The sequence below is a fragment of the Galleria mellonella genome, unplaced genomic scaffold, assembly GCF_026898425.1.
Source record: "Galleria mellonella isolate WM207_F2 unplaced genomic scaffold, CSIRO_AGI_GalMel_v1 utg103, whole genome shotgun sequence".
NCBI lineage: Eukaryota > Metazoa > Arthropoda > Insecta > Lepidoptera > Pyralidae > Galleria > Galleria mellonella.
In genome coordinates, this window is record NW_026441966.1 from 2,516,535 (window position 1) to 2,540,309 (window position 23,775).

Below are 23,775 nucleotides of genomic sequence, written 5' to 3' on the forward strand. Positions count from 1 at the left end.
TGGTTCCCCCTGGAAACCACCGTGATTGATTTATTGTTAGATTCGTCACGCTGGACTTACTGACCTTTTTTTTTTAAATTATTTTTAACATTAATAAAAAGCTTACTAAAATTATAAATGTGAAGGTAAGTTTATTTGTTTATTACCTTATAGTGCTTCAACGAACTAACTGATCACTATGAAATTTGGCATACACCTACTATAAGGGATGGAGAAGGATATAGGTTACTTTTTATCCTGGTCAGTAAACACAGGTCACGCGGTCAAAGTTGCGGGTAAAAGCTAGTTTAATAAATCATAGTATTCGTGTAAATTTGGTTATTTTTTTTATTTTAATTTAATTCAGTAATATATTGGCATAGTGAAATAATTTTACATACTTTTTTTAAACTATCAACTGGTCTTGGTGTATTGTGTTGTAATTTTCAAAGTTGTTCTATCCGTCAGTTTCTCTTTTTAAGAGTACGTTATGTTTAGTAACGATACTGTAGCATTATCCTATATCACAGCATCTCCCTTATCACTTCTAACTAACTAACTACCGTCTGCGTCTTAAATAGATTTCAAATTAAATTGTTCAGAATGAACTGTTTTTGATTAATAGTTTTTTTTTTAAATGGAAAATGAAAATATCAAAAAATATAATACATCACGTCAATTAACGCGACAGGAGCTAAACTTCTTTTTTGTAACAGAAGTTACAAAAAAGAAGTTTAGCTCCTGTCGCGTTAATTTCTAATTAATGGGCTGATTTCCAATAGATGTGACGAGTTTTAATACATTCGTTGAATTCTAATGGACGCGTTGAATTCTAACAGACGCATTCAATCAAATTAAATCAAATTATAAGATTTATTGAATTTTAATCGACTGTTTGAATTCTGATAAATGTGTAGAAACCAAATCATCATCGTCATCATGTCAGCCTTTAACTGTCCACTGCTGAACATAAGCCTCTAAGGGGGTTTTGCCAATATTTGCCACGCTTAGCAGGCGGATTGGCAACCGAAGTTAGTATAACCGAAGAAGTATCCCTCGCCTTTTTATAGTCGCCTCTAAATTCACCCACGGGAAAAGAAGGGGTGGCCTATTCTATACCGGGACTACACGGGAAACATAACACAAATAAACGCATTGAATTCTAAAAGATGCGTTGAATTCTAGAAGACTCTAGATGTTCTAAACCCTCATAGACGCGCTGAATTCTAATAGTAGCATTCGACTACAAGTGTACTAAACTTTAACATGCATATTGACTTCAATAGTTCAACATAATATGAGTAAGTTTATTATTAGATTAAGCAACAGTCGACATAATAACTTTAATTATAGCATCTTTCATAATCATTATAATTGCATTATTGTTCAAATTAATTTAAATTACACTCAATTTTCGTTCCATTCAAATCTAGAAATACGTGAAACCAGTATGTAATATGTATTATTGTTAAAAATAGTTTTTTAATTATTCTAGGCTAATTAAATATTATTAGCCGTGTGGTCCCGGTGTAGAATGGACCATCACTTTTTTCTGTGGATATCGTAAGAAACGATTAAGAGATTTTAATGGTCCAGAGACAGGGAGCAGCGTCCCTCCTAAAACGTCACCAAAGCCTGTTAGTAGCAATATACGAGTACCTTCCCTTTCCACCAAGTGGGAGACCTATGTTCAGCAGTGGACAGTTAAAGACTGATAGAACGATGACAATGATAAGCACTTTTATATTTAAAAAACTGATGTCATTTGTTCTTAATTCCAAACTCAGATGGAGATTCATTTGTGAAATATGCGGTTTGCCACGAGATTACGTAAGTCTGTAATTTTAACAGCTATGAAGTCTCACAGCAAAAATATTATACATAATTGAAATATACCTAAGTTGATTTAACATTAGTTGTTTTGGTATGTATAAGAAAATAATACATTTACAATTAAATTGGGTACAGTTTATAACGTGACATATTTTTTTTTGTTATATGTAACAGTAAAGTGTAGAGAAAAATTCTGTTTACACGTTTTATACTTCTCCTTTACGTGTAAATGTAAATGCATACTCAATTATACGATTCATACGTGTGTAAAAATTAAAACATAGTAATAGATGGAATATAGTTAATGCTACCGTATTTCAATTGAATTTTCTAATTGTCATTGTATATTAAAAGCCGTTGGTCTTCAAAATAATTAAAGTAATAAAATAGAATAAATATTTTTATATTTCTGGTGCAATAAAAAGTTTAACTTTTTTAAATAAACATTTAAAATAAATCGTATTGTGGTTCTTGCAAACTGATTTTTCCAATCCTAAATGACGATAGATGGCGGGAAACATCTAAGATAGAAATAGACAAGTAATATGTATAGATTGGGATAATTATATAGAAGCAATTTAATAATCAACTATTGGCAAACTATTAGCAAAATCCTCCAATAGGGAGAGGCTTATGCTCATATAATGGGCAAATAATGGCTGACATGATGATGAATTGAATAATCAAGTGATTGGCCCCTAAAAGCTAAAATGATTTTTATGATTACTCATAACTTTTATTGAAATGGAACATTTGTTATGGTTGATCAGCGAACAAGGTATCTACCCCCAAAGAAAGAAATTCTAGCTACATTTGAATAATAAGGAATGTTATCAGTATTTTAAGTGTTTTGCGTAACATTCACCGTCGAAAGAATACCTTTTATTGTGGTTGGGAAGTGATAATAATAATAAGTCACAAAAATAGGGTAAAAAACAAGATGTTTACAGTTAATATCTAGCAACAATAAACGTTTTAGGAATTTGGACTCAAGCCTTCACAGACGCAGGAATCCGGTAACGATTATAAGTCGCCCACAACCCACTGCTAGAGCGCGCGTGCGCACCTACGTCCGTGAACTTACAACACAGCATTGCATTTATAATTATAAATTGTAGAACAGAGGAACTAACGAAGTTATAACATCAATGCATGTACCTCTACATCTTGACGTTTCATGAATACATTGTGGTAACAAGGAAGTCGAGGATGATATATCATATACCATAATAAATTATATGGAAAATATTTTCTTAAATAAATTGATAAATCATTATGACAAGTTATTATTCTAAGGAATTACACTTGCATATTTTAGTCTTAATCTAAATTAAAAAATGTATTTAATGTAATCGATACAATTGCACGCCATCTGTAGTGATCAATAGGAAATAGCAGTTTGATAGAGCTTGTAGATATTGTTTAGACAATCATTCATAGATGGCGTTAAACGAAATCATATCAAACATATTTCGTATAAGTAATGATTATTACAATACTATATAATCATTACAAATAATGATTGACCATAAATAAATACTTTGTAGGATGATAAAATTTATTCAGTTAAATAAAAATAAGCCCACTAACCTTTTTGTTCATTTCCTTGTATTGGCGATTTTTGCCACTGGTGCCGTACTTTTTGCGACCAGCTTACAGGACTTTTTCTACCGCGACTTATTTCCTGGACACTGTAAAACATAAATAGTTACTTAAGGAAAACGGCATAAAAATTGTATGATGTACCTTTTCAGTTAGTTCAAATTTTGTACATAACTCAATAGATTTAATAATAGGATACCTACTGGGACAGGGGAAAAAACTTATAGAAAATATTGTTTGAAAATTAAAAATATACCAAACTTGTTTTACTAAATATTATTATTAGAAAATAAAATATATCAATACGTATATATCATATACGTATCAATCACAAATTTATCTGTGCATTTATATGTTGATATTGTCTTTCTTATTCCCTTAAGGGTTATGATATCAATGGAAAAAAGAATGACGAAATAACGAGAAGAGACGTGTCGAATACGATATTAGCCGAATGAAAAAAATTATTTTTGATACAAAACCCCCGGTATACTGAACGATTTAAATTGAAAGATTTAAAAATTTATACCTATTACCTATTACCGACCCACGTCTATAAAAATACTAAGTTTTATTATATAATATTTATGTAAATACTGTGTGGTCCTTGTTTAGAATGGGCCACCCTTTCCTTTCCCGTGGAGGTCGTAAGAGACGACTAAGGAAACCAGCCGAAGAATGAGTAGCGTCCCTTTTAAAATATCACCAAAGCCTTATTGCGGTTGTCAACCCGCCTGCCAAGCGTGGCAAATACTGGCAAAATAGCTGTGATAATTAACGGCTGATATGGTTTTCATAACTATATAAATATAGTTTAGATCGTTATACCCATTTCATTATATGGAAAGGAAAAGTATAATTTAAAAACTGTACTAATGTAAATATAATGACTGTATCCTTTATTTTCTTTACAGATGTAGTAAAAAAGTATTAAATATACATATTATATAAGAGAAAGTATAGATCAATATACTCGTTTGAGGTTTAAAGCCATCACCTGTGGGCCTATATCTAGGCAATTAGTCCTTATCTCCCCTTAGTAGATAATGTATTATTTTTCTCTTCAGCAGATGTTATTGATTTCCGAGTTTATTAGGTTATCTATGATAATGTATTGATTAGTTACTATATTCAAGGGGAAACTTTTACTTGAATAACGCGTCTAAATATGGGACAATGAAATTTTTTTTCTATATATTATATATTATGTATAACGAACCTTACTTTTTAAATTTCAGTTTTAAATGTATATGCCTATTTTATTTGTGCTTATTCCGTAAGGAACCTTTCAGATAAATAAATATTTAAAGATTCTTTTTTGCAACTTAGAGTGGCAAAAAAGCACACGGTTCTATAGACATGAACAATAAGTATTGTGGTCATAACAAAGTATTGCCATACCTGAGGATAATGTGCAATGCCTCTGTACCCTCTGTGATTTTATTGCCATATCTCACTTTTCAAACCGAAACATAGCTAAATAAACATTTCACGGCAGAAACATGAATGTGACAGAAGTACCCAAGCAAACGACTCATATATGTATATGCTTAGATGTAAAGTACATGTAATACCTACATTATGATCTTCTGTTCATCAGTTTTTTCTTCATCAGAAATATCGACCCAATCATCACTCCTGTCACTGACGCTCGTTTCACTGCTCGGCACTTGGAATGCTATCTCTTGACCATTGTAGCTTAACACTGATCTTTGTCCATATATACTGTTGGTTCTTTGTTCGCTTGATATTGTACAATGACTGTTGGTCGAGACAGTATCGAAGGAGAGACGTTTTTGTATACCAGACGACAGTTGCTTCTTTATGTTATTCCTGAGTTTAACCATACTCGGACTGTTTGGTATACTTTCATAACAATGGGACAGAGAAGTCGCGTCACTATGTTTAATAGTATCGTATATATTTTCTGATTCATTGTAACCAGTATAATCGGACGAAACAAAAGAATGCCGACTGCTATACGTAGGGCTACTGTCTTTGGATTTTGGCATTTGTACTGGAATCTTTTCGTATATTCTTTCGGGGCCAATTCTTTCGTAGCTTACTGTAGATGTTCCACTGACAGATTTAGAGATTGCGTAGTTTTTACTATTATCTTCGGAGGGCTGATAGTTTTCAGCTATTTGGATACCTGAACTCGAAGTTACACAATATGGTTTTATAGGAGATTTACAGTATTCATAACCGTCGTCACTGTCCCCATCTCCTCGTGTTCTCTCTTCCATTTTACTATCACAAAGTTCATAATTATGGAGGCTGCATTCATCGCCTTCAGGGTGTGATCTTAGCTCTAATAAACACTGATAAATATTTTCTTTAGCTTGTTCTAAAACGTTTTTTTCAGATTCTACAGGAGATTCGGGATTTATTTTAGGAATTTCTGGTAAAGGACAATTAATTTTTGATGGTTTGTCAACGTTCTTAATGGGAATTACAACGACATTAGTGGCATCCTTGGGTTCTAGTAGTTCATAATCATTTTCAGGGACTAAATCTTTTTTCGGCTTTGCTGTTGTATAACCCACAAGAACTTCTTTATTATAAGCTTCGACTAGATTTGATTCGAAATCTGAATTCCAATTCGAATTCGTTTCCACTTTTTCTTCATCAGTTTTTTGGGATTCTACATTTTCAGATTTTTGAGATTCGTCTTTATTTGTTGATATTTCCTGTGTATCATCTATACTATCAACTGTTACATCACTTTTTGTTATATTTGCAAACCCATATATATAAGAGCCATCAGAGATAGATTTATCACTTTCGGAAAAAGTACTGCTTTTTCTTCTCCACAAAAAAGACTGATTCGGTGTTATATTTGAATTAACCTCTTCATATATTTTTTCTTTACATTTAGTTATAGATGTTTTTTGTTGATCTTCAGAATTTGAAATATTATTTTCATTGATATCTTCCTGAATTATTTCCACTACTTTTAACGGTAATTTTTCTGAATGTATGTAATTAGTTTTGAACTTTTTCTTATCATATAAAGGTTCTTTCTTTTTTGTCAAGTCTGTGGAATGGTTTTTATTATTATCTTGTATTGAAATTGACAAATTATTATCGGGCGCTTGTTGTATTGTTTTGATTGTTTTAATTTTTGGAATTCCATCTTTGACAACAATATTTTTGGTTAACACTAGTGAAGATTTTTTTTCAGGTACTTTAGGTTTTTCTTTTGTAGGTATTGTACTTTTGGTCTGGTCTTTTAGTCGTGTTGAGGCATTAGAAATAAGTTGAGCTGTAATTTCACATTCGAATTTTTTTATTACACTTTTTACCCCACTATTTTGTGGTATCTCGATATGTTTCTTTGGTTCACTGACATTTATTTTACTAGGACTACCATCGACAGAGTCAGAACCACTATTTTCCTTATTTGAATCCTGAAACTTTGATCGTTTCTTAGGCGATTTGGGAATTTTCGTACCATCAGACTTTGACCGTATAACACGAATTTTGGTGGATGAATTGTCGGATAACAATAACTTGTCTATAGAATCTACGCTAGAACACCTTTTTTTATTGTTGCGTTTTTTAGAACCTCGTCGTTGTCGCACAACTATTTTTATATTTGGGCTAGAACTAAGAGTTGATGAAGGCGTCGAACTATTACTAGCTGGACACCGTGATACCATTTGTAAATCTTCTATAGTTTTAGCAAGTTTAGATTGTTTTATTGGCCCACTATTCTCATCTGTCACTAAACTGTTGAATTTTTTCGTCAATTCAGACACATTACTACTTGTTATTGTCATAGTTTTTGTAGCTAACGGTGGTCGTCGATATGAATTCGACGCTGTTTTTATTTTGAAACTCACTTTTCTTTGTTGTTGTTGTTCCATTTTTTTCTTTGTATTATATGATATGCCTAATGGAACAGTCGTTACGTCTTTGTCTTTCATGTCAGCCATTTGTTGTATCTTTCTCCCTCCACCTGTACTTCTAGTGTCTTCGCTTCCTTTGGCTATAGCTAACTGAGCGTAGTGAATAGTAGGTTCCACTTTCTTTGTAACAATTTTAGGTAATGGTGAAGAATTTACTGTAGAGTTTAAGAATGCCAGTTTCGCCTCATTTATCATTTTAGCTCTTTCATTTACCGGTGATATAGGAGATGTGACAGGTACTGTATATACATATTTGTCACTGTTGCTTTGGTTTTCTTTTATAGCCATTCTGTCGTTTTCTGGTGATACAAACGTTTTAAATATTGCTTTAATACTTCCGTGTTCTATCTTTCCGTCGGTATTGAATTTTTTTATAGATGAAATAATGTTATTTGTAGTGATAGCTTCTCCTTCCATTAGATTATTAAACAGCATTAGTGATGGATGTTTCTGACAGCTTTTCTACGCCATCTGAAACAAAAATTATAAGCATATAAGTAACTGTAGGAAGCAATTACATATCTACCGTAACAAATTGATCGTAACAGTTTTGACGCACATTATTAATTGACGAATATATTGTAAAGTAGCAACCTAGAAATTTCAGTCAAAATAAGCAGGTTTTATTGAGTGGAATGTACTGTAACAAAGTCACTTGTAATGCGAAAGTGTTTATTTCTTTGTCGAGACGTTTCCACATTTCAAATTGTTAGTTTTAATAACATACCATTGTCTGTAATGGTTCCCACATAATTGAGTCTACAGTTTGGCTCGTATCTCATGGGCACAGATGTACGGCAATTTACATAAATAGTAGATAATGGATAATAAGCATTAAAACTTAATTAGCAAATTGACACTACTTTTTATGCTTGTGTTGATCGGTCCATTATAGCAATAACTTACAAGTGAATTTTTTATATGAATACGGCGGAGTCTATATAGTTTTATTGTTCTCAAAAGATAACAAACAAACTCACTTACATTCACAGTAATACCTCTGAAATGTCGGCCGCTTTAATGGCTCAATAAATCTTCATGAAATTTGGTATAGACGTAGTATTTTGTATAGATAAAGACATACTACTTTTTATCTAAGTCACGTCGACGATGGCGAGACTAATACAAGTGAGTTTTATACACGATTACAGTATTGTGCAGCGACCTACGTATTATTAAATCTCGTCGACTAATGATTATTTGCTTCTCTAATCCCTCATTCGTTAAGTAAATTTCCTTACAAGTGTTAGTAGTCAGAAAAACATCGACTATACAGTATGTTATTATCTCGCGCACCAAGCATTATCTGGGATTTTTTGCTTTACAAGAACATCACGCGAGTTAAAATGAAATGTTGATTTTCAGTTATATTCGTACTATTTAGAAATTCATAACTAAGAGTTGTGAACGTTTTATTTGCTAATGTGTGTATAACTAAATACTTCAGCATAAAAAAATATTATATATTATCTTACTTTGTAAATCTTAAAAAAAAATCGATTATAGTAATTGAATATTTTAGGCAAACGCAGTGTAAGACGACACCCCACTAGATTGAGTGACGACCTTAAATGCATTGCAGGGAGTCACTGGATACAGGTGGCTCCAGACTGTTCCTTATGACAGTTTATGAGGCACGTATTTGTTCAGTAGTGGATAAAGAACGGTTGATAACGATAATGATTATTTTAGGAAAATTCGGTCGAGTGGATTTTGAGATAGAAGTAACAAATACAACTTGATCCTTACATTGAAAGAAGACGCGTAAAGCGTACAAGTCTTAGTTATTTCACTTATGTGTTTACAATAAAACCCACCATATGGTGTTAGTTTAAAATAATAAACAATACATTTTTACCAATTTACTTCAATTCGTTTACCATGTGAATAAATAGTTAATTTTAGTAATTAAGTGTCGATTATGAATTTAAATATGTTTAAACACGTGGACAAATTCGCGGGAATAGCTAGTATAACATAAACGTATCTTTCAAAGACTATTTTATTACATAGCAATTTCGCGGCATATTTGTACAACAATGGCGGACGCAGAGACAATAGACGGAATGGTGCCAATAGTATTTGCAAAATACAAAGGTGGTCATGAAAATGTATTTTGTTATACGAAAATGGTTTGCACTTACTACTATGTTTTGGTTAATAGTCAGTCTTCGACTCTGTTGGAAGAATATATTTATATTATTTTCTTGGTTTTTTGTATTTTGAAAGTATTATGTAGTGCATTTCGGAATGGCGAATAATTTGACAGCCCACGTGGCGTAATGTGGTAATCGTTTTCAATAGTCATAAGTAATGGATTGTTACTTCTGAGGACTAAGATGCCCCATTAATATTTTTGTTTTTTTTTTACAACACAGGGGGCAAACGAGCATGCGGCTCACCTGATGGTAAGTGACTACCGCCGCCCATGAGCACCCACAACACCAGCGGCATTGCAGGTGTGCTGCCGGCCTTTTAAAAAGGAATATACTCTTTTCTTGAAGGTTATGTTGTCGTGTCGTTTACCATAAATAAACCAGTTAGTTTCATAATTCAAATGTAAAGATAAACGTGAAACACTAGCAATTTATAATTACTACTAAAACACCAATAATAGATATTATAAATGTTAGTTACCTACATTTCGCCATCCTAACGGTTGAACCGATCGTGATGAAATTTTATATGTATTAGTACTATTTGGGATGGAGAAGGACATAGGCTACTATCTGTGCGAGGCAATCTATTTATCCTGGTAAGACGCGTGTAAAAACTGATTTTAAATTATTTTAAATAAAGCACTTTTTGACTATTGTTTTACAAGTATTAAGTCGAGCGAGTTCACTGCAGGCAACGTCAGCGGGGTAATGAGAGTGCAAGTGGGGTCAGAACGTGCCTTACATGGCTTTCACCGTCTGAGAACTAATACAGACTTGGAATGTAAACTATAATAATGATAGTGGTGCGTTTAAATTATATATAAATGACCTCCGTGGTGCCGAGTGGGCATGTTACTTTGCATAAATGAGATCCCAGGTTTAATTTTTGGTTGGAATTAGGAAACGAATTTTTTTGAATTGATTGATGATCTGGTTACCCATAGATATTTCTAGATTGTTGCCAAAAATATAGGGTATCCTAGTTTAAAGGCCAGTCTTTTTTTACATCAAAAAGGTGGCAAATAAGCATAAAGCCCGTCTGATGGTAAACGGTTACTGTAGCCTATAAACGCCTGTAACACTAGGAGTGGCACGTGCTCGTTGTCAACTCTGAACAAACTTTTATATATCCTTTATGAAGAACCCCATACTGTAGTCTCTAGTGTACTTATTATTAAAAAAAAAAAGGAAAAATGCTTGGATGATTGTTATTAGGTTATAACAGTTGAGTCCTCAGGAATGGTAGGTCCTCAGGAGCTCCCTGTCGAGGTTTTCCCAAGAGACTACAGCATGGGGTTCTTCAAAAGGGGGGTAAAGAGGTTTCTTCAGGGTCGGCAACGCGCGCGTAATACCTCTGGTATTGCAGGCGTTCATAGGCTACGGTAACCGCTTACCATCAGGTGGGCCTTACTGGTCCCTCACTGGTACCTCGCGTACCAACGTTAGCGCAGGCGGGGTTACCATACCATTATCATTCATTAAAAAAAGTGTTAATAACCAAAGGTCACTACTGTCCATCAGGTGAGGAGTCTGTTTATTTACAAGTATTATTGTGTATTATTTACAAGTATGTTTATTTTCAAGTCTAATTTACATAAAAAATAACAGGCAGGTTGAATGAGCTTGTAAACTTAGAAATATTACTTGATGTAAAGTTATACATCTAAGTTAAGCTTAAGTATAAAAATCACGTTATTTCACAGCTCATAGAAAAATTTACTTTACATATTAATGTATTTGAAGAACATAATAACTATATCTTGTGATTATGATGAACAGGGAAAATCGTAAACGAAATTAAATAAAAAAATAAAATGTTAGATATCTATTTTCTTTCTAATACAAAACTGAAGTGACATTTTTATAATATTCTATTTGTGTGTGTTTGAGTTAGAAAGTGTTGCCACAGTTTAAAATACATATTTGAATAAATAGAAATAACAGAGATATCAAAGAATATTTGGTTTAAGCCAAAATAATGTATTTTAACATAAAAAATAATAAAGTAACGTTTTAAATTAAATTAAACTCTTAATATTTTTTGTGTAACATCTACATCACTATATGTAAATATTTGATAAGTAAACGGTGCCCCGTGTTGGTGCAAACTGAAAATCAGCGCTGAACGAACATCAGTCCAGCAAAAGCTGAGTTTGTACCTATTGCCAGCATACGGATACTGCACAACGTATTTATTAATTAATATTACATATATTGTAATTTCTGTATGTTTGTAAAGAATGGCAATAAATTTATTATGATTTATTTATTTTAAAATAATCATTAGACGTTTGAGATAATTTCAGAACTTATATACAATTCCTTTGCGTTATATTTTTATATATACAATTGCCATTATTTAAACATAACGATTTTTTTCCTATATATACATTATACTCTTCTCGACCACAATATTAAGATTTTGCTGTTAGATATCGAACGTAACGACTCTAATGAGATTTTTTCCACAAAACATACGTGAAGTAGGTCACGTGACTGTGCAAACAAAAACAAAGTCCACACGTATTTTATTTAATGGCAAAAAAGTATGTCACCAAGAGATATAGACAAGAGTATACAAAGTTATTGACGTTATTTTGGAGAATAGTGAGTGTAAATTACAGGGTTAACAACAGATATCCAGGGTTGCTTCTCAGAATTATTTTTCAGTTTCCGGAATAGTAGCACGCGTCAAGATAATTTTTAATATTTTGTAGTTTTATAAGAAAATTGCATATTTGGTAATAGTTAATATAATAGTTTATTCTCTCACGAATAATTACGTGTAATAATATAAACCTACATTATAACTACAACGAATGAAATGTGAAGAAAATATATTCGTGTGACTAACTCAACGTTCACAAAATAGTCATAAGATAAATATGTCATCGAATAAAACTAAAGCGACTTGGCAAATAATAAATAAAAACAAACAAAGTATAGCTAGGAGTTCCATGCATTTAGTAAAAAAAGAAGGCAAAATTATCTGTGACCTACAGGCCATATGTAATGCTTTTAATAACTTTATTATCGACAAAGTTACACCTATACTGAACTCAGGAAATAAGGTTACGAGTACTATAAAAACAAGTAAAAATTCAATATTTATGGCGCCTAGTTTACCCCATGATATATTAAAAATTATAACACACTTAAAAAACACTAGCAGTGTTGGCATTGACGAAATATCTACAAAAGTTGTAAAAGCTGCTTCAACATACATAGCCTCACATCTTAGCTATATTATCAATCTCAGTATAAGTTCAGGTACTTTTCCTAAAATTTTAAAAACTACAATTGTAAGACCAATATTTAAAAAAGGGGATAAATATTCAATGGAATGTTATAGACCAATTGCATTGCCTACAACATTTTCAAAAATTTTTGAAAAATACATATATTTACAAATATACGAGTACTTTGAAAAACAAAATCTATTCACATCAGATCAGAAAGGATTTAGACGCAACAAAGACATTAACTTAGCAATTTATGATTTCTTGTACACTGTTTTGACAAATATGGATAAAAGTACACCGGTTTGCTCCATTTACTGTGATATGACTCAAGCTTTTGATTACGTAGACCATAATATTTTACTTCAAAAATTATATGTATATGGAATCAGGGGTAATGTTTTAAATTTACTAAAGTCTTACCTTACTGACAGGAAACAATGTACTCAAATAAATAAAATAAATAATAGAACCAAACTTGAAGAAACTTATATTTCTGACCAGAGAACTGTCTTGTATGGTGTTCCCCAGGGTAGTGTTATGGGTCCATTGTTGTTTATTATATATATAAATGATCTACCCAAAATAACAAAGCAACCTATGTCACTTTTTGCTGATGACAGTACAGTAACAATAGAATGCCAAAGTATTGATGAGTATGAAAATGATGTAAACCAAGCTTTGAAGAATATAGTTAAATGGTTGAATAATAATAATCTAAAAATAAATATTAATAAAACACATATAATGCATTTCAGTCAAAGGACTTCTTTAAATACTATTGGTGCTTGTTACCTTAATAGTGATATTAAAATTGTAGAGAATACAAAATTCCTAGGTATTATAATAGACAATAAATTAAACTGGAAAGATCATATAGATGAATTATCCAAGAAATTGAGTTCTTCGGCTTATGCTTTAAATAAATTGTCTCCTACAGTAAATGAATCAGCGCTCATTACAGCGTATCATGGTATTACTGCTTCAAATTTTCGGTATGGCATAATATTTTGGGGAAATTCAACGAAGAAAGAATTTGTATTTAAAGCTCAAAAAAGGTGCATAAGAGCCATGTTTAATCTTAAAAATACTGATAGTTGTATGCCGTATTTCAAACAATATAATATATTGACAGTACCTTCATTGTACATATTTGAAGTGTGTGTATTTGTTAAAACTAATAAGAATTTATTTCCACGACTTTCAGAAATTGTTAAACGCAATCGACGTGATAATGATAAGTTATATCTAAAAAAATCTAGTACAAAACTTATGCACGATAGTATATTATGTATGGCACCAAAAATCTATAATAAAATACCAAAATCTATAAAGGATGCACCAACTAATGTATTTAAGTATAAATTAAAAAAATTCTTAATTGATAAATGTTATTACAATGTATGTGAATTCTTTAATGATAAAATCTGACAAAACGAATATTTATTTATAGTTATTAACTTAAAAAAAAATAAAGTTCCATAATTATATTTTTTTACTATAAATGTGAAAAAAAAAAAAAAAAAATGTGACAACCCTAGTCGGATGGTCATTATCTAAAAATTACCACTGGAAATGAGCACAAGAACGTTAATAGCATTTATATAGTATTATGTTTGGAAAATAAATAAACCGATTTTGTTATAGTTGCACAATAACTCGTGCGTTCGACGGCTATTACAAAGGGGGCGGCCGGCGCACGCGCATGCAAAGCTCTTAGAAAGTGGCTAATACGTGATAGAAATTGCTACAGAACTATAGTTACGTTCAGACTCGTCCGACACTTGACTGTTAGTTGTTAGATAACTATAACATATGGAAACTATGTTTATCCAAGTAATTACATATTTAGTTTAGAAATCTTAAATGAAAATTCTGGTTAGTGGAAAAACCAGTAAGAAAATCGTCGTGAAAAGTATTATTTACAAGTTTCATTTTCTAAAGGATTTAGAACATAAGATAACAATTTTGATGTAAATAACTATGTTATACTAGCGGCCCGTCCCGGCGTCGCACGGGTGGGCATTTTTAACATTTCCCTTCATTGCTCTGCTCCTATTGATCGTAGCGTGATGAAAAGTATACTATAACCTGCCCAGGAGTATGAAGAATAATTGTACCAAGTTTCGTTAAAATCCGTCGAGTAGTTTTTGTTTCTATAACGAACATACAGACAGACAGACAAAAATTTTACTGATTGCATTTTTGGCATCAGTATCGATCACTAATCACCCCCTGATAGTTATTTTGGAAATATATTTCATGTACAGAATTGACCTCTCTACAGATTTATTATAAATATAGATTACTACTACTTAGGTGCATGTAGGTATTAATTATGGCAATAGTCTACGAAACGGGATAACAGTAATGAGCATAATTGCTTATATTTTTTAAGAAATTAAAAACTTTTCTCAATCAGTCCGTATTTTTTCGAGTAAATGTTTCTTTGTTTGTTTGTAATACATTACTGTACAGTAAAATCTTAAATTATAGGAAACAGAGGTTTTAGGAACAGAATTAGTACTCATTCTATAAAAGGAATCTCTTCCAATCAACCTTCGAATGTCTAATAGAAATTAAAAGTTATGTAATATATATTTCAATTCTGAACTGGTTTTTGTTAATAATTTTTGCCGTGCATTAATATATCAATTAGCCATTTAAAACAATTCCAATTTATTTTAGCAATTACATTCCAGTTTAGATTACCATACGTAGTTAAAAGTCAATTTAAAGAATACAGTTCAAAATAATAATAATTACATAAAAAAATATTACTGGCATAAAATAAATACATAAGTTGCCATCAATATTATAAAAGAAAGAAAATAAATACTGGCAGCCTAAATACCTAATAGAGAAAAACAAAAGAACGCATTATTTAAAATTCGAACAGCAGTGTGCTAAGCTTTTTCCCAAACGCGCGAAGAAACCTCATTGCCCAGTTTGTATAACTGTAGTAAATAACGGCACTTGAGCTCGATGAAACGCAAAATGGCTTTGGTATTTAGTCGACATACACGTATTCATAAGTCACAAACAGTCGATGAGTGAATACAACGATCATTTTGTTACTTTCCATATTATGACACATTGATATTAATCGCATACCATGTGCTACTAATGTGATTCTATATCATAATGTAAGTATATTAATTAACAAAGACATTATTTTATTTCGATTGATTTGAATGTCAGCATATGAGTAAATATCCGTAGAGTTCAAATATATTTAAGTTTTAACTACTGCGCAATTTGACAGATGTGTTATAAATAAAAATATAAAATTTTCAACTAAAACTAGGACTATTTCAGAGAAGAAATATTATTCTTAGATCAATAAAACAAGTATTGATAGATCTCTATGCACTATAAGAAGCCACCAATGCTGATGCTTCAATTAATATTTTTACCAATTATGTAGAAGTAGAAGCATCAAAATCAATATATTCTAAAAATAAATTAATATTCCATATAAAAACAGTATGGTTTCAGTTGGTAGTTAGATAGTAATAAATTGATAGATCCTGCATTATCTGTGGGTGTAGTAAAAGGCATTTAGGGGAATTTAACGGTCGAGGGATGGGCAGCAGCGTCCTACTTAAAATATCACCAAAGCCTAATTGCGGTTGCCAAACTACCCGCTATGCGTGGCAACTACTGGCAATACCCCCTTATGGTAAACGCCTATGTTCGACAGTGGACAGTGAGCGGTTGATATCATCAAAGTTACAGTTGTAGTTAAAATATATTTTGATGACTTTAGGAGTCGTCAGATATTCATTGTATTAATACATATCTGTCAATTAGTTAACTTTATTATGTTGAAATATTTTTAAACTGCAATCGGAAAACTAGAATGTTATTTATTATTGCATAAAACATTAGCGAGTGATATTAGATTCAGTTTATGCGGTTTATTTAATGACACATTACTCGATAAAACTATTTTAAATTTAAGTTGATAGTATAACAATAGATGCCACACAATGTTTGCTGGTAATTATTATATTATTACAATTATATTGTTGAATTATTTATTTAAACTTTAATGCACACTAAAATTTTATGTACATTTCGTGGACTTAACACCTACTTAAGTTACAAAATCTTTTTACACGTAGCTTGACACAGTTCAGCTTGATGTCTACGAATGGACATCTACACAACATATAGGCTTAAATCGAAACAAATACGTAGTAATAGTTATAGGTAAAATTACGAATCTGCCTATTCTATAGAATATACATATGCACACAGGCAAAGTCGCGAGTTAAAAAAATATTATCTATTTATTTATACTTATAATAAATCTGTAGAAAGGTCAATTCTGTACATGAAATATATTTCCAAAATAACTACCAGGCGGTGATAAGTGATCGATACTGATGCCAAAAATGCAATCAGTGAAATTTTTGTATCAAACATCTGTATGTTCGTTATAGAAACAAAAACTTCTCGATGGATTTTAACGAAACTTGGTACAATTATTCTTCATACTCCTGGGCAGGTTATAGTATACTTTTCATCACGCTACGATCAATAGGAGCAGAACAGTGAAGGGAAATGTTGGGAATACGGGATAAGTTATTCCATTTTTAAGCTTCCGTCGCGTGTGTAGCCTTAAGGGTCACTTTTTAAAATGTAAAAATGTCCACCCGTGCGAAGACGGGACGGGCCGCTAGTGTATAATAAAAACATTTCGTTACACCGACTAACTGAAATGTAACTTCCAATGGAAATTTTACAAAAAAGAATTTTAGCACTTTCGGAGAGTTTGAGAGTATAAAAGGTAAATTGTAATTTTTGAGAACGAAAGGTCATATTAGCGCGAACGAACCATTGACCGCGAAGTTTGTGTGAAAGGTTCGTATATTATCATATTTCAATTCAAGAATTTCGGTTTAGTATGCGATAGTATAAAAAATAAAAAAAAAATCCTAGATTGCAATTGTTGTATACTATTTTAAACTTTTTTTTTATTGTCTATTGCTTTGTATTTAAAAAAAAAAAGAAACAAAGTTGTTATTCAGTGTAGTAAAGATTTTAGATACGCGTGCGGGTATTTTGATGTAACGATTTACTGTTGCTTATATACCTATTAAATCAACATCTCTTCATATAGATACAATGTAATATACAATTAGAAGCTATTAACTATTTCGAACTTACGTTAACATTTTTGCTTGCAGCTAGTGATCAGTGTATCCAACAATAATTATAGCCTCTAGCTCTAATAGTATAAAATGCTTGTCTATGTAATTTTATTACATTCTCTTGATACTCTATTGTTGCGATATATTAATTTAAACAGTACCTGACAAAGATATGCTGATTGGTAAGCAATTTTTATGTAACTATATTGTAGATATACGTAGATATATTGTTGTAAAGTATTATCTTTATTAATACATAAATACAAATTATATAATAGCATTTATGTACAATGTACATACAATAATTTTGTGTTATTATGCCGTATAGGGAAGAGCACTGCTTATCCTAAAGTACAGGATTTACCTATTTAGGGATTTTACCTATATTTTAAATGTAACATTTATTTAGAAATAAATTATAAAAGGGAATCTATGGTCATGATATTATCGAGACTTACATTCGATATTATGGCTCAATTGATGAAAATTATGGTAAGAGATAACTGTTGCCAAACGCATTGAAAACGCTTCTGATATCTTATGCATTTATACCAAAAATTTGTTTTTTTTTATATAACTTACATTGGCAAACAAGCTGACGGTCCACCTGATGGAAAGTGGTAACCGTCGCCTATAGACATGAGCAGTACCATGGACATAACAGAGTATACTGTTTCGCCCATGATACCCCCCATGCGTTGCCATTCCTGAGGACTCAGGTGTTATTCCTCTGTACCTCAATAAATTCACGTCATATCCCACCCTTCAAACCTAAACATAGCCATGCAACCACACTGCTTCACGGTTGAAACATGAATGGGAAAAAGGTACCCAAGCAATCGACTTTTGTACAAAGTCTCCCTCTGGTGAATGAATGGTGGTAAGTATTGTGACAAGCTATTCTTAATGTTGAAATATATGCTGTCTTAACTAATATACTTATATTGTAATTAGGTATTACTTGGAACATCGTATAAAACTTGATAAAGAATTAGAATATTTTTTTTATGTAAGCAATACGTCCAGTATATAACCATAAAAACAAAAACAAAACAAATAATTCATAATAAAGAATTTGAAAAGTAAAATGTTAAAAGGTAAATACACTCGATTATTTCAAGTTCCCACTGTGTTACAATGTGTGGTACTAACTTGCATATTGGAGAAAATTTTACACAAAGGGCCGTGAGTCGCAGCGTAGGGAAATTATGGTATATGTAAATATGTCGTGTGGTCGTTTTTATTGACTTTCCCTTTAATCGAAAGCGACAATACTGTGACAAATAAATACCCATTAGATATGCAACTGACGGCAAATGTCGTATGTATCAGTTTGACTGATTGGTTACGTGTAATACTTGGATACAGCTCCCTCCCCTTTCTCGGAAAATAAAAATTTGTCAATCAACCTTTAAGATGAATTTTTTTTTGCATGTTGTAATAATTGGTGTTCTGAATACGCATAAAGGCTTATGATTACATATTTTGGATATTTTTATAGGATTTATATTTACATATTTTGCTTAGAAAAACGGAAGTATGGAAATAAGGGACCTACACGTGAGAATTCTACCAATAGCAAAAACAATAATTAAAATTGATTTAGAACTAGTGACGTACTAACGAACACAACAAAAAGAAAAAAAAAAAACAAGAAATTAGAATCTCCTTTCGACGTTGCTTAAAAATGGAATACATTTTAATTTAACTTTTTAAATTATAATTATTATCAAAGTTTTAATGCAACAGGTATACCAACCGGCGAACAATGGTTCGCCGATTATGGAATAACCAATAACAGGTGTGTCCAGTGTCCCATTATAGAGATGTACAATAACATGTCGTCACAAACGCACCGATTACAATGGAAGGATGTTTAGAAAGGATTCCCAATCACATTTGGTTTATCGTATTGCATCATGGGTTTATTTAATGTTTTAAAATGTCACTTTATATTTCCTGATATATTTTGTAAGTACATCCAATTTTTCATGACAACTTTTAGAGGTTCTGGTTAGTGATTTAATATTATAATACGTATGATTGGTAAACTATACAAAATTTGTAAGTATATATTTATAATGTAAACACGTAAATCTGTATCATGTATAATTTGGAATACGGATTTAATTAAATTTTCTTGATAATCATACATATCAACAAAAATATATAAGATGATAATGATATCAGCCGATTACAGTCTATTGATGAACATAAGCCTCTCCTTTAGAGGATTTTGCCAGTAGTTGCCACGTTTAGTAGGCGGGCTGGCAACCGCAGTTAGGTTTTGGTGATGTTTTAACCCTCTGACCGCACATTTTTTTTCGAGGACGTATTTAGCCCTCTAGCGAGATTCTGAGAAACAGTATCAATTTATCAAAACAAAAATCGCGGGATAACAACGTCAATAAACATAAAAAATGCGAGCACGTCGAAATCGCGGGATGCGTAAAATTAAACTATGATATTAATTATAATGATAATATATAACTGATATTGCACGCGGAAATAGCGGATGCCCAGTCAGAGGGTTAAAAGGGTGGTTGCTTCCTATCCTTCGACCATTAAGTAGTACTAAAATTTATGCCACTCAACAAATTGCCAATATACAATACAAAAGACTATATTTTAAACGCAATGGATAATTAGTTCAAAGATGAAAGTGAAAAGGAAGAGAACGTTTCATTAAGAGTTTTAAAGATAAAGATCTTTAAAATTCTACAATCGTTCAGTGAATACTGTTTTGGAAAGTTATATAAGACTGTATCGGTTGCAAGATTCCTTCAAGTGAAATAAAAAAAAATGATAATATTATAATTGGTTCAAAGTTCCCATGAAAACTGATGTAAAGAATCAAAACAATCCCATCCACAATTCCCATTGCTATACCAAAGTAGTTACAAGCTGTTAGACTTTCGAATTTCCTTCCAAATGAGACTAGCATGGAATAGATTATGACGTGAATGGGATGGTATATGGCGTTAATTTACAGTGTACAGAGGAATAACACCTGAGTCCTCAGGAATGGCATCGTATCAGGGGGTATCATGGGCGAAACAGTATACTCTGTTATGTCCATGGTACTGCTCATGTCTATAGGCCACGGTTACCACTTTCCATCAGGTGGGCCGTCAGCTTATTTGCCATTCTAAGTTGTATAAAAGAAAACTTCATTGCTCAAATAAAAATATTTTACAAGTGACTTAACATTTCATTTACTAATACATATATGTAATATTTATTATATCATTATATCTACTAGTAATTACATTATTTTTACAAAATCTCATATCAGAAGCAAGCAATATATAATACCATTATACGACGTAAGAATTTTTTATATAATATAAATACACTACGATTAAGTTTACAAACAGATCGATGGTTACGTTAGATAAATAGCATCAAAATAATTTACAAATGTTTGAAAGGTTTGTATATGTAAGATCTTTAACATAATTATTAGTAGGCATGGGTAATGTTGGTATCGCTGATATCTACATTTTGAGTTCCTCTGGACATTGATAGCGTAAAAGAAGATCATTAACCATTCCAATATCGCCCATAGCAATTCGATATCTATATTAATTTGAGATATTATACTAATATTTAATATATCTGTTATTGGGCCTATATCTGTATATTATAACCACAATATTTGTTATTTTCTTGATGCCACTATTGAGCTTCAGAACAAACTACAAGGTCTCCTGAATCTCTGTATTTGTATATTTGGATTATGCAAATTCGACCATGTCTCTCACTACAAAAAGCAGTAAAATGGCTTCCTTTCCAGCTCCGACTTAATATACACATAAAAGAGACATAGTCTCTTTTCTTTATAATATCCTGCATTACACCAACATATCTTTGTGAGCGGTCTAACTTTCTGTATCCGGCGGAAAGCAATACGAGTACTAGGACTCTTAATCGTTCTTTATTACGAACTCCGATTCATTCTGGTCAAGCGTATTTAGACTCTTTTGTCGTGACTGTAATTAGATTATGGAACACACTTTCTCATGAAATTAGAAATAGCTCAAGGATTGGGATCTTCAAATCGCGGTTGAATGATTATTACCTCTCACAGTGTCGATGTACGTACTTATTATATTTGTGTATTATATATAATATATATCTATGTATTTATACATAATTACTGATATATATTTTTATTCGTTTATTTATACCTATCGGTGTTTTCAATTGTATAGACATTTTATTTATTCATTTTTATCAATAACATTTAAGCCGATTGGTACAGATGTATGGATGTAACTAGTAATAAACTGTCAGTTTATCTCATATTGGGTTTTCTGGAAAAAACTCTTTTAGAGTTAAGCTCGCCCTTGTTTATGTATGGATACAATCCCTTTTAGTGTACAATATAGAATAAAGATATAGCAATAAAGTTTACTAGTAAACAAATAGATATTGCTTGTAGTTACAAGCTAACACAAAAAGGCTTTAGAGATAACAAATCTATAGAAAGGAAAAAACCCGAGCAAGTGAAGAAAGAAATACCAAATCTCCTTATCTGTTTACGAGAGTTCAATAGAAGATAGAAAGGTAAATTCAAGGTGAAGTGTACAAAATAGCCGGATGAATGGAGTTGTACAATCTGTATTGTTAAATGAGACAATGCAGTAAATACCTTGCCAGATAAATTCATGGTATTTATAATGCTTTTATCCTTGTTGATGGAATCTTATTGTTTTATGCATGGCACAGCTATTAGTAAGCAATGATACGTGCACAAATACGTTTAAAAAGTTCTGGGAAAACCAATAACATTTAATTGTATTATAGGAAAATATGTTATAGGAATTTTTAAACATTTTGATATAAGAGTCATTGAGAAAGGATTTTATGTAATTAAATCTTACTAATGTAGTTAAATTGTAACTGAACGATGTTTGTATATGAAAAATATTTAAGATAAATTGATATGAGGGGTCTTAATAAGTGCAATAGTAACCAAAATAATAATTTTTAGAAATGTTGACTACCTGTTTGTCTGTATGTTTGTTCAGGTAACACGCAAAAACTATTGCACCAAATTAGATGTGGTTTTTCCAGATTTCACAGAAGTGATCTATTTTGTTTTCCTACTTCTTAAATCCACGCATACGAAGCAGTGGATATCAATAAGTTACAAATGTGTACATTTTTTATAAATTTTAATTCATACTTAGTCGATATCCTGTAGAAAGTTCTGAATGCACGTGCATGTTGATTTAATAAAAACAATGTGATAAGCGTTTATGTACAAGACTTATTAAAAAGTAATATCAATTTCTGTTACATAACAATAGCATTACTGCTGTTTTTATTCACTATTTGAAAGCATTTTTAGAAGTACAGAGGAGAACACAATTGCAATCTGTTTTTCCCTGACTTCCGGATTCCAACTGTTTATGCCTTGGACTAAAAATAAATAAGTTATACGGTATAATAGTATTATATTTATGGTCCGTGCAGACAGGACATTTTTACACACTGTTACAATATTGGTCGCATTAGCTATCAAACTTGTTAGATAATGATGAATTTTCTGATGGTTTTAGACTTTTCAAAATTAGAATTTACTAGGATTGCTTCTTAATATGATAATATAGATGGAACCATAAAAGTAAACTTTTAAGGTTCCATCTATTTCGAATGAATATGACCGTTGCCTTGATAGGCTTTCTCGAGCACGTAGCGTTTAGACAAATATTTCTCAATGTAGATACCGAAACTCTTTCACCTATCCATTAAAAATAAGGCATATCTTTATCAATTGATTTATGGGTGTCTGATCGTATGCGTAACGCCGATCATACAGAAGATATTGCATGGGTTACAGTGGTGTTACTTCATGTTGTATGTTTGCTTGGTAATAACAGGAGTT

General features: G+C 31.6%; 1 protein-coding gene across 8 annotated transcripts in view; it reads right to left on the minus strand.

Annotated features, from left to right (window-relative positions):
- LOC113513781 (ephexin-1) overlaps positions 1-23,775 on the minus strand; it is a 175,975-nt gene that overhangs the window by 46,043 nt on the left and 106,157 nt on the right. For all 8 annotated transcript variants that reach the window (XM_052892178.1, XM_052892103.1, XM_052892345.1 and 5 more), the window contains 2 exons: positions 4,993-7,796; positions 3,403-3,503 (listed from right to left, as the gene is read on the minus strand). In XM_052892178.1, coding sequence (XP_052748138.1) covers positions 3,403-3,503; positions 4,993-7,760 — 2,869 coding nt within the window. In that variant the 5' untranslated portion in view covers positions 7,761-7,796. The remainder of the gene's footprint in view (positions 1-3,402; positions 3,504-4,992; positions 7,797-23,775) is intronic.